At 33.1% G+C, this 12,606-nt stretch overlaps 1 protein-coding gene and 1 long non-coding RNA gene across 2 annotated transcripts; both read left to right on the top strand.

The window, feature by feature from the left end:
• Positions 1-931: 931 nt before the first annotated feature.
• Positions 932-4,133, top strand: LOC108838184 (transcription factor TT8). The gene is given in 8 exon segments (XM_056993685.1): positions 932-1,271; positions 1,388-1,639; positions 2,178-2,274; positions 2,403-2,417; positions 2,531-2,587; positions 2,832-3,066; positions 3,194-3,939; positions 3,942-4,133. Coding segments are annotated over 8 exon segments (1,581 nt in total). The 5' UTR covers positions 932-1,113; the 3' UTR covers positions 3,963-4,133.
• Positions 4,134-4,686: 553 nt separating this feature from the next.
• On the top strand, positions 4,687-5,465 carry LOC130499419 (uncharacterized). Its single transcript, XR_008938272.1, has 2 exons — positions 4,687-5,092; positions 5,258-5,465. It is a non-coding gene; the product is annotated as an uncharacterized LOC130499419 (long non-coding RNA).
• Positions 5,466-12,606: the final 7,141 nt, after the last annotated feature.

A 12,606-nucleotide genomic window follows, 5' to 3' on the forward strand; every position in this document is an offset into this window, starting at 1 on the left:
CGTTTGCACTCAAGAATTTTTTTTTTTTTTTGTTCGGGCACCATGGCCATAAGGATTAAATGATCATCGTCCCACACATGGACAGAATTTGGACGCACCCAGTCAATCCAAGTGGCCGTTAGTATAAAACATAATCCTGAAGCACAAGCCAAATAACTTTATTTATTGGTCGACAAAAAGGCCAAGAAACGTTTAATGTTGCTTTTGTCTAAACCAGGATACATCTCACATACCACATACCCAACTGTATAAACTATATGTGTACGTAACTGTATCTATGTGTCTATCAAATTTTTATATGTTTCTGGGGTCAGCTATGTCTAACTTTATTGAGTTTTCCAAGACATTACAAGGGAAACAGATGGTGGCTACTTGGCTAGCAATTCACATCAATTACTATTAAAAACTTGAATTGTGAAACATCTCATTCTCCTCCTTTATTACACCAAACTACTTTCTTTTCTCTACTTACCGGTCAGGTCAACAGTTCTACCATTCCCCTTCTTCTTTTTACTCTTTTCGTTTAAATAAAACTAAAGATGCTACTCTTTTATTATGGTTGATAAACACTGGAATATTGCAAATTTCCAAATAAGAGAAAAGAAAGAGAGATGTAAAACCGAAATCATAGTAACACAAGTCAAAGCAACGTCTGTTTTCTCTTGTTTGTCAGTTAGCTATTTTCTCTACTAAAATATGTTATGCTTTTTTCCCAATAATATTATAACATATTAATGCATTCGGCATTTTTGGTTCTCCAATCCGTGGGGGACACGATTACAAGACCATTTCATCTTTTTATTTCATCTGTATTCTACTCTCTCATCCGACGTCTGGTTTACCAACCAGTCAGAACGCATAAAAGCCAACTTTTACTAAATCTTGAGTTTTTGGTCATGCATTTATACACATACATAGAATTAATCTAGATTACTTTACTTATGTCAGCATGTTACGAAAACACTAAAATGGTATATATATGCATACATATTGAATTAACGTGGTCCCAAACCAATTTAAATCAGCATAAAGAATATCTTCCTCTTTCATATCAAAACCCCTTCAGAGTTGCAAGATCTTACTCTCTTCAGAGTTGCGAGAGAGAGCTAATATATGTTTTCATCTCGGGGAAAAATGGATGAATCAAGTATTATACCGGTATGGAAAGTGATCGGAGCTGAGGAAAAAGAGATTCAAGGGCTACTTAAGGCGGTGGTGCAATCTGTGGGGTGGACTTATAGTCTCTTCTGGCAACTTTGTCCTCAACGAAGGTTCTCTTTTCATTTCATCCATCTCTCACAATATATAAAGCAATATATTAATTTATCCTTATTAATTATAACCTCAATTATAACAAGTAGAAGTGACTAAATGTTAAATCGATTAGGAAATTGGTGTGGAGTAGTGGATTCTACAACGGTGCAATAAAGACTAGAAAGACAACTCAGCCGGCGGAAATAACGGCTGAAGAGGCTGCGTTGGAGAGAAGCCAACAGCTCATGGAGCTTTACCAGACGCTTTTTGCCGGAGAATCATCGATGGAAGCGAGGGCTTGCACAGCACTGTCGCCTGAGGATTTGACGGACACTGAATGGTTTTATGTGCTGTGTCTCACTTACTCTTTTGAACCTCCTTCTGGGTACAACAACTCTTTCTCTCTCTCTCTCTCTCTCTCTCTCTCTCTCTCTCTCTCTCTCTCTCTCTCTCTCTCTCTCTCTCTCTCTCTCTCTCTCTCTCTCTCTCTCTCTCTCTCTCTCTCTCTTTCTCTCTCTCTCTCTCTCTCTCTCTCTCTCTCCAAAGTTTTTTCTTTCTTTCTATAAAGGCTACTCAGAGTTTCTTAATTTGTCCTTTTCATCTCCTCTTAGTGAAGACAAAAATAGTATTGTGTGTTAAATGCGAATCGAAAATACTATGGAGCATTAAAGACAAACTGAGGAGTTTAAGTTACTGAAAGAAGAAATTTATTGAAGTTTGTGAAAACGTACACTTCATTTTGGTGAACATAATTGGACCGTTGAGATTCGTATTGGTTTGTTTATTGATTATCTAAAGTAGAACTGTAGAAGCATATAAAAAATGCATAACAAAGTGTGTTAGTTATCGTTATAATTAATGTTTTTTTCTCTATGGAGGAGAAAAAAAAATCAAAATATAAATGTAGAAGTATTAATTTGTAGGATGCCAGGAAAGGCGTATGCGAGGAGGAAGCAAGTATGGATGAGTGGTGTAAATGAGGTTGACAGTAAAATCTTCTCTAGGGCTATTTCTGCAAAGGTTTATTTCCTTTTATTCATTCACCACTACACGGTGTATCTACTTCTACTTATTTAGATATACGAAATTTTATATTATCTCATTTCAAACTAATTAATTTTATCTTCTTAATGCTCTTTCTACACTAGAGTGCCAAAATTCAGGTAAATGTTGCCGTTATTATTTTATTTTCGTAGAAATGAAAGGTATCAGTTAACAGAGTTATTATTTTACATATTTGAGAATTGTTTTGTGATGAAAAAACAAATAAAAACAGACAGTGGTTTGCATTCCCGTGCTTGATGGCGTTTTGGAAATAGGCACAACGAACAAGGTAATAAAAGTCTATTATGTCGGTACCAACAAGTGTAAACGAATACATTAGCTCGTTCTATTACATAGATAAATAAAGAAAAATAATGTACAGAACATCAACCATTCGCAGTCATATGATTAAAATATAGTTTTTCGATACATTATATACACAACCAAATGATGTAAAAACCTAATCAAAAATATGCATAAGAGGGAGAACAAAGCCGGAGATGGATGCGTGATATGTTGTGTTTTATGTGAAGGTCAAAGAAAATGAAGAGTTTGTTGAACACATAAAGAGTTTCTTCCAAAACCACCCGAAGTCAAACACGAAGCCTGCTCTTTTTGAACACTCCATCAACGAAGAGCATGAAGAAGACGAAGAAGTAGAAGAAATGACAATGTCAGAGGAGATAAGACTTGGTTCTCCTGATGACGATGACGTCTCCAATCAAAATCTACTCTCTGATTTCCATATAGAAGCACCCAATAGTTTAGGTATGCCGTACACCTTTCTTATTAGATTAAAATAGTTAACAAGATCATTTTAACTAATTTTCTAATAAATTTTTTTTTGAAATGTTTCACATGTCTGGTAATTTTACATATATCATTGTATATATAGATACACAAATGGACATGATGAATCTAATGGAGGAAGGCGGAAGTTATTCTCAGACAGTATCAACACTTCTCATGTCACAACTCCCCAATCTTCTTTCAGATTCAGTTTCCACATCTTCTTACGTTCAATCATCGTTTGTCTCGTGGAGGGTTGAGAATGTCAAAGAGCATCAGCAATATCAACGAGAGGAGAAAGCGTCGTCGTCATCCTCGTCGCAATGGATGCTCAAACACATGATCTTGAGAGTTCCTTTACTCCATGAAAACACTAAAAACAAGAGGGTGCCGCGGGAAGAGCTCAACCATGTGGTGGCCGAGCGACGCAGAAGAGAGAAGCTTAACGAGAGATTCATAACGTTGAGATCATTGGTTCCATTTGTGACCAAGATGGATAAAGTCTCGATCCTTGGAGACACCATTGATTACGTAAACCATCTTTGTAAGAGGATCCATGAGCTGGAATCTACTCATCACGAGCCAAACCAAAAGCGGATGCGTATCGGTAAGGGAAGAACGTGGGAAGAGGTGGAGGTTTCCATTATAGAGAGCGATGTTTTGTTAGAGATGAGATGCGAGTACCGAGATGGTTTATTGCTCAACATTCTTCAGGTACTTAAGGAGCTGGGTATAGAGACCACTGCAGTTCACACCGCCGTGAACGACCATGATTTTGAGGCAGAGATAAGGGCGAAAGTGAGAGGGAAGAAACCAACCATTGCTGAGGTTAAAATAGCCATCCATCAAATCATATATCTCAAAATAAACTCTAGTTCCTAGATTCTAACTTCATTGATGCCAACTTTAGAGAAGGAAATGTGAGCTTATTTTATTTTAGCGTCGTCTATGCCACATTATCAGTTTTACATATACAAACTACTGTGTATATCACTATATGTGGTGTAAGTTTAAGTCGAATTAATAAATACAAAAACAAAAAATAATAAATGCAAAAGCAAAATACCACTTAGATTATTGTTCTATTAATAGTGTGAATTAGTAAAAAATCATCATTAATTGTATATTTATAATTCCAAAATCCAATATTAAAAATAATTAACTTTCTGTCTACTAACACCATATTTAAATACTAGATTTTGATCCGTGCTTTCAAAGATCATGTTTATTTTCCTCTAAAACTTTCTTCTAAAATTGAACAATATTTGTGAAATTTCATATTTTCATATATGTGTATTTTATTTTATAGAAAACAAACTTATTATCTTTCTTTATTATTATTTTTAAATCAGTATTTATGTTTACAAAATTCAACTTGATCTTTTAAATGAATTAAATTGGTATATTTCTAATAAATTAATTTTATTATGTGGTGAACTTTTTTTGTAAAGTTATTTTTTTCTAAAGTCATTGTTTAGAATTTTGAACTGTTAACAAACTATTATATTACTCTTTTATTAAAGATTTACATCTTTCAATACTAAAATTCCTATAATTTATGAAATTTTAAATTATATTAGAAAAGGAAAAATATAATAATCATGTGTTTAATTTTTGTTCATATAAACAAAATATCTGAAATGGTTGATTTTTTTTTTAAAAGTTGGACTGAATGGCCCAAAGGAAAAGGCTGCGGAAATTGGATCAAATTTTCCTACTCAGCCCAAATGGTCCAAAAGATTTTCTTACCTCTCAACCAAATGTATGGTCATAGACAATCGAGGAAAGAAAAAAAAATCTCTCTCGACGTTTCTTTCTCAAATGAATCGATTTCCATGGCGATTCGAATCTAAAATAATAAAAAAATTCATGCTGGTAAAGACTGTAACAATTGCTTGAAGAGGTGAATACTTAGGGTAGCAAATTTGATTTGGAAACAAAGTCAAACAGATGGTCGGAAACTCGTTAGATCCACCAAGGACTTCTCATACTCCAATCTGTTAAGGTTATTTTCTTTAACCTTTTTCTTCAGTTTATATTAATTGTTTACACAACTCTAAGATCGATGAAGATCAAAAATATATTTGTAACTGCTTTGCATGTCAGATCCGAAGGTATTAGTGAGAAGAACATGGGTTGATACATATGCATTAATCTAATTTTTTTGTAGGAAACGTGGGTTGACACAGATGACATGTTCTGAAAGTGGGCCTATTTTTAAGACATTCAAACTTTGTAGAAAACCAACGTGTGGCCTTTTAAAGCGTATTTTGTTAACCGAACAAAATGAGTTTGCAATAGCCAATAGATTTGGGATAAATCATGTAATGAAAAAGTACGGTATTTCCCTTAATGAAGATGTCGATTTATTTTGAAAATGAATGGTGTAGGTAGGAAATAAAAGGATAATGTAGGGGTAAAAAATAGATAGGATCCTACTTTAATAGTATAGATTTGACTGATAGAACAATTGTTATGGGGGAAGATAATATCCTTTAGCCCTGCCTCTTAGTTAGGGAAGCAGGATTAAGAGCAAACTTAAGTTTGCAATCGATCTAACTTATGATAATAACCATCAAAAGCACCAAAAATTGTCCAATTATCCATGATTAATAATGGTTTACATTGTGTCCATTCAAGTGGACTTATTCAAACCAGGGTTAGCTTAACAGGGAGGCGGCCAATGTGACCGCCCTTAGGACCATAGTATTACAAAATTTGAAGGTATTAAGTAGACTTCGATGGTATTAAGTCATAGTATTACAAAATTTCTAACTAAATTATCTAAGAAACATGTATGTTCGATGCTAACAAAAGCTCAAGAACAAATAAGTTGTTATTTCTTTGGCAACATTAAAAAGTAACTTATTATAGGGCCAAACAGAAAAATTATGCCCCAAGAGCTCTTTTTTGTATTAAACCGGCCGGGATACAAATACTCTTAAATTGATTCAAAATGATGTTGGTGCTACATAGATGACTCTATGAAAAACACTCGTCAGATTTAAGGACACTAATGGCTCCTTAGCCAATATGGAGTTAAATGTGTGATAATGGGGACTAGGAATATCAAAGATATCTTTTCACCATTGCCTACTGCATGTGAAATGCTTCATTTGGGCTATGGAATTTGTGATCATATATCAATAAATGAAGTATATTTTGCAACATACTATTTTGAATTGGTGAAAGTGGAATCCACATTAGTGGAATAGTTTTTCATCCATAAGAGTAGCATAAACATAAGAAGTCATTCAGTATATTTGCTATCTCAACTATTCACACAAATAACCCAAATGTGGACAAATTTCCAGAAACTGTTTGAATCCATTTGTCATCTTAGTGTTCATAAAATGTGTGCAAAAAAAATTTTTGAAACACAAGTATACAAAAAAAAATTAAGATTTTTTTTTCCTAAAATGTTTAATATGATATTTTAATAAAATTTAAATTATTTTTAAATGTAATCTAATTACCATGTAATCTAATTACGAAAGTACGTAAAAGTAAAGTTTGGTTAGTATATATATATATATATATATATATATATATATATATATACATATATATAGAGAGAGAGAGAGAGAGAGCAAATATGAGTTTTGGATTATAGGCGGTTCCATTTTTTTTACAGCAAACAGCTATTTTATTACTCAAACTTGAGATGGTTTGGATAAATAGACTAGAATAGAATAATTAATGTAACAAAGCTCTCTATGAAAAGAACGTGCATTTCTAGCTAAAGAATCAACTATTCCATTTTGCGTCTTGGGATGTATGAGATTTTGAACTCCGGAAAGCATAGCCGAAGAGTCTGAATCGTCTCCATCTGTTGCAAAACTTTAGACTCCTTTATCATTGAAATCAGATCCTTGCAATTTGTTCCAAATTTTTGGCATGTCGAATGTTAGAGCATACTTTCCATAGTCCATCTTAGTGCCTCCAATTCTGTGTACAAAGCAGCCTCTCGACATCTTATGTTCTACATCCCATAAGATGGATATTTCCCAAGTTATCTAACTAAACCGATCCGCATCCACTGAACTGACATGTAGAGTTCCATAAACCATCCACCATATAAATGTTATCCAAAATTAAAACTTCAGTTTCCTCAATCGGATGTTCCTGAGAGATGAGGTTAATGTCTCTTTTGCATTAAACTAAAATTGACATTCACTTTTCGCATATCTGACAAGCTCCAAAGGATCTCTATTTATTTCCCTTCAAGTTTATCATTTTGAACCTTCCATATATATCAGATTATACATGGATAAAGATTTTCTGTCCAATTTTAGGTCTCCAATGATGTTCTTTCTTCAGAATAAGTAATCTAGATTGGCATAAATGCTCGGAAGTGAAAAAGCATCACAACTATATGAAGTTGCTTAAAGATCATGCATGTAAAGCTGGTATGCATTCAAAAATAGCATGAATGACAGTTTTTTTTATGGTTCTCCACATCTTGGATGATAATTATCGCATCGCACATACAACATGTTAGATTTCTTGTGACCACCACATGCCATATTATCAGTTACCAAATAAAGTGACATTTCGTCTCAGGTACCTTTATTTCCCATGCAAAGGTTTAAAGTTTAATTATATTGGACTCGAAAACCTCAATTCCTTCATCATTTTCTAGTATATTTGGTGATTCCATTGCTTGCTTGCTTTCAAATTTTAAGTTCTCGGATCTCTTACTATGACTGTCTTTCCCTTATATTTTTACCTTTAATTACTTAAGCTAAAACTTAATCGACAATATTGATTTACCCTCGTTTCAAGGTAATAAAATCGCAGATCATTTTGATGAGATCATATCGTCCTTTCTAAATTTTGAGTTAAATCTCATTAGCATTTTTAGCTATATCCGTATGAACTTTTTTTACTTTGACATTATGATCAAGTACTATTATAACATAATTTTTTTTATCTACTTGCAAATATTCTTGGCTGGACCACTACATTTGTTTAACTTTCTATTATTTTTCTTACAACTAACTTATTTATTATTAAATATATACCATATATAATCAATTATTATAATACTTTCAAAATAAGATATCTACAAAGATATTTTAAGTATCCTTTTCTAAGATTACATTTTAATAATGTCTTTTAACGCCTTTTAAAAATGTAAATACATGTTTCTTTTTAATATTTACTTTTAAATAATAAAATCATAATTAAAATTAACTATAATTAAAAAACGAATGTTGATTCATTTTCATTTATATAATAAGAAATAACATTTTTATAATATTTATATATACATAATTTATATTAATTATTAAATTACCACAAGTAACTTAATCCATAGATTAACTATTTTATAAATTATTAAATAACAGAATAAAATATATTCATGAATTTTACAACATACTTCAACTTATAAAACAAATATTAAGGGAGTTTTGAAAATATGACTCAAAACTCAAATTCAAACACAAAACTGACCCATGTTTTTTTTTTGGAAATTTCAATTGTCCTATTCACCCAAAAAATTCAGATTATTCACGAAAATACCATTTTTTAAAAAATGAGTTTTTACTCTCTCTCATCCTCATTTTCTTCAAGTATTTACAATGTTGTCATTGCCATCAATAAACTAAACACCATGAACAAAAATTTGAAGCTCTTAATACACCTAAAATTGATTTACACTCCTTCTATCTCATTTCTTATTAACTAAAAACCACACCTCTTTCACTTTCTCTATATAATCATCCAAAAACCCGAGATTTTGATTCTAAATTTTTTATGGTTCATAGAGCCATTCAAGCTTGCAATTCTTGGTGGGTTGCTTTCGTTTGAGCTTTTGTGTGCTTAGAGAAGACTTATATGTGCTAAACAAGTTATCTCGCTGGTTGAATCTATGAAATCAATTTTTTTCCAGATCTGTCTGTCAAACAACGTTCGTATAAGTTTTATGGTAGTAGAAGACTTAAAAATAAGTCTTCTGGTCAATGCAGATGTTAGTTTTGCAATTGAATTTTATATGTGTTTTTAGAGACGATTTCTATTGAATTTTCCATTTTTCTTTGTTAAAGAAAATCTCGAAAATACCAGAGAAGACCTCCTGGTAAATCGTCTAGGATAAACATGTTAGTTTTGTATTTGACCGAATTGTGTCCGAAATTTGAATTTTCCTGGTAAGTCGTCCAACAGAAAAATAAAACTTCAATATTTAATTATAATTAGACAACTTCCATGTAAGTCGTTTCAGATTACTTTTGCAATTGAAAAATAAAACTTAAATATTTAATTTTATTTGGAAGACTTACACGGAAATCTTCCAGAATTTTATTCGGGATTCTGGTCAAACCTTGATTATTACAGAAGACTTCTGTGTAAGTCGTCTACCGGAAAACTTCCATGTAAGTCATCTAGATAAAAATAATTATTTATGTTTTAATTTTCAATTGCAAAAATAAATTGAAACGGCTTACACAGAAGTCTTCTAACTAAAACTAAAAATTAAAAAAAAAAAAAATTCTGCTGAACGACTTCCTGGTAAGTTGTCTGCGAAAAGTCAAATTTCTGACACAATCCGGTCAAATGGCTTCAAAAAAGAGAAAATAAGTGGAAGATGAGATATATTTACCTTAAAGAACATACATACATATCCAAAAATTTAGATATACCTTTAAAGGAGTGGAAGATGAAAACCATGTGATAAAAATCTGCAAAAACAAGATAGATTAGTAAGAAAGACATGAGAAAAATTGAGAAATTGATATAAAATTTGGTGTTTTCAAGTTTAAAAAGATTAGAGAGAGGTTGAAGAATTTTAGTTTGGGAAAAATGTAAGATTTTTATGCAACAAAAGTTACTAAATGACGGAAATTTAGGCAGGGTGACTTACCAAAACGCTTAGATCTGTTGTGAAAAAGAGATATTGGAGAAGACTTCTCAAGAAGTCTTCTGAAAATCTTCTAGCGCATTATATTTTAGAAGACTTCCCAGAAGTCTTCCAAAATCTCATCCAGAGCTGAAAAACTTGCATAACAAAACCCAGATCTGAAAAATCTTTATATCCAAAAATGTTCAAATGACTTCAAAATTGAGAAAATAAGTGAAAGATTAGATATAAATACTTTTATAGAACACACAAAAATATATATCCAACTGGAAGATGAAGACCATCTTATTAAAAGCCTACAAAAAGATAGATTGGTGATAAAGATATGAGACAAAAAAAATTAAAATTCATATAAAATTTGGTATTTTCAAGTTCAAAGAGATTAGAGAGGGGTTAGAAAGTTTTTTTTTGACAGCCGAAAGTTTTATTTTTGGAAAAAAATTAAGAGATTTATGGAACAGAAGGTTACCAAATGAAGAAAAATTAGAAATAAAAACTTATCAAAACACTCAGATATGTTATGAAAGAGGAGACGTGGGAGAAAACTCCATCAAAAGACTTCCTGGAAGTCTTCCCAGAAATCTTTCAAAGTCTGATCCAGATATGAAAAACCTTCATATCCAAATCCAGATCTGAAAAACCCTCCGTATCCAAAAAAGTTTAAATGGCTTTAAAAAAAGAGAAAATGAGTGGAAAATTAGACGTGATTTGCTTCCTTCTTGGTTTATGTGGCCGTGTGTGCCTCAGGTAGAGGGGCTGATCCATGAGGTCTCATTTCACTGTTTCTCATTAACAATTCATTGTTTTGCTCAGCAAGCAATAGACAAGAAATAAGATTAGCATAAGTCGTGAATCCTTTCTCACGGTACTGTTGTTGTAACAGCACATTGCTTGTGTGGAAGGTGGAAAAAGTTTTCTCAAGCATATCCTTATCTGTTACACTCTCACCACACAGTTTCAATTTCGAAACAATCTCAAACAATACCGAGTTATACTCATCCACAGACTTATAGTCCTGGATCCTGAGATTCCTCCAATCATACAGAGCCTTTGGTAAGATCACCGTTCTCTGGTGATCATATCACGCTTTTAATTATGTCCGAAGGTCCAATGGATTCTTAATGGTCAGATACTGGTCTTTTAGACTCTCAGTTAGATGATGGCAGATGATCAAGATGGCTCTGTACCGATCTTTCTCACTGACATTATTGTCCTCTGTGATACTTTCACCGAGTCCCTTGGATTTCAAGATGATCTTAGCATCAAATGCCCATTGCAAATAATTATCTCCAGAGAGATTTATGGTAGAAAAATCCAAGTTGGTTATTTTCGACATCTTAAATCATATGTTTTATAATTTAGATTTAAAAGTGTTCATGTTTAATGACAATCATATATGCAAATTGGTCACACGACCAAACGGGTATGATATAATATTTAAACAAGCCGCACGGCCAGAACAACATGGAATGATCAATCTTATCAAACGGTTTCTATTAACCTAGTCGTGCAATTCTTTTCTTTCACCTTAGCTTTCAGGAAATCACAAGTTATTTCAATCAATTTTCCACAGCATCAATCAGTCCATTAATTTCTTTAAAACAGTATGAGCGTTCTTATGCAATATGGTATATGCATTTAGCCACTTAGTAACCATTATGATCTATCAACCTAACTTTCAATCAATCTAAAACCAAATCCTAATTCATCATTGATTAGGGTTTTTTTTATCGCGAATTAGAGTTCTTTAGGTTCTAGGGTTTTGATTGTTACCTTGACCTCAAGTAGGGTTGAACGGACCACCGAAGAGAAGTGATCGAGCTGGAACAGGCCGCGAACGAGAGCTTGTTGGTATCGGGTCACGAACATGGATCGGGATTGGCGGTCAGCTGTGCTATCGGATTCGTCGGATCGTCGGTTTGAACGAGTGGAGGTCGTTGTTAGCTATGAACTCCTTTTGATGGAAAAGAGAGTTTGATCGCACGGGCAGCAACTCCTCTCGGCTTGAACTCCTTGTTAATATTAGATTTTAATTCCCTCGGCTCATGAAACAACACGAGGAGCATCAGATAACATGAACACCATAAGCTAACCAGATAACATAAATCAAATAAGGTATAATAAACTTATCTTGCACAGGAGTTGAGTTCGGCTAGAAAATCCTTGTTGGAATCAGATTTGGTTTCCAAAGCAAATCTGCGCGCACTGTATTTGTGCATGAGGGCGCGTCGGTGGTCAGAACGATAAGCGGTTTGAGAAAATGACCTCTTTGAAGTTCCGAGGCAGATTCCTTTGCGTTTAGGGTGTGATGATTTTCGGCTGAGTTGAAGAATATTTTGTGGATGCTTAGTACTAGACCCTATCGTGCTGATAACGTGTTGTAAACTAATGGGAATAATAGTTGTATTATTCATAAGCATGAGAAGTTTTTTTTATAGTGATTTACAAATAGACCGTCATAGATAAATGGAAAGATAACAAATCATAATTCAACTAGGAAAAGAAAAACAAGACCAGAACATAACGGAAAAAGCTGTCCGCCTATGATTCATGCATGGGTCGGTATGGACCGGGTCGGTTATGGATCGTCCACCATATGATGTATAACATATATTCTTATATCAAAGATAACCCGAAACTGAACTGGGGATGATTTT

This window comes from Raphanus sativus, chromosome 9, assembly GCF_000801105.2.
Source record: "Raphanus sativus cultivar WK10039 chromosome 9, ASM80110v3, whole genome shotgun sequence".
NCBI lineage: Eukaryota > Viridiplantae > Streptophyta > Magnoliopsida > Brassicales > Brassicaceae > Raphanus > Raphanus sativus.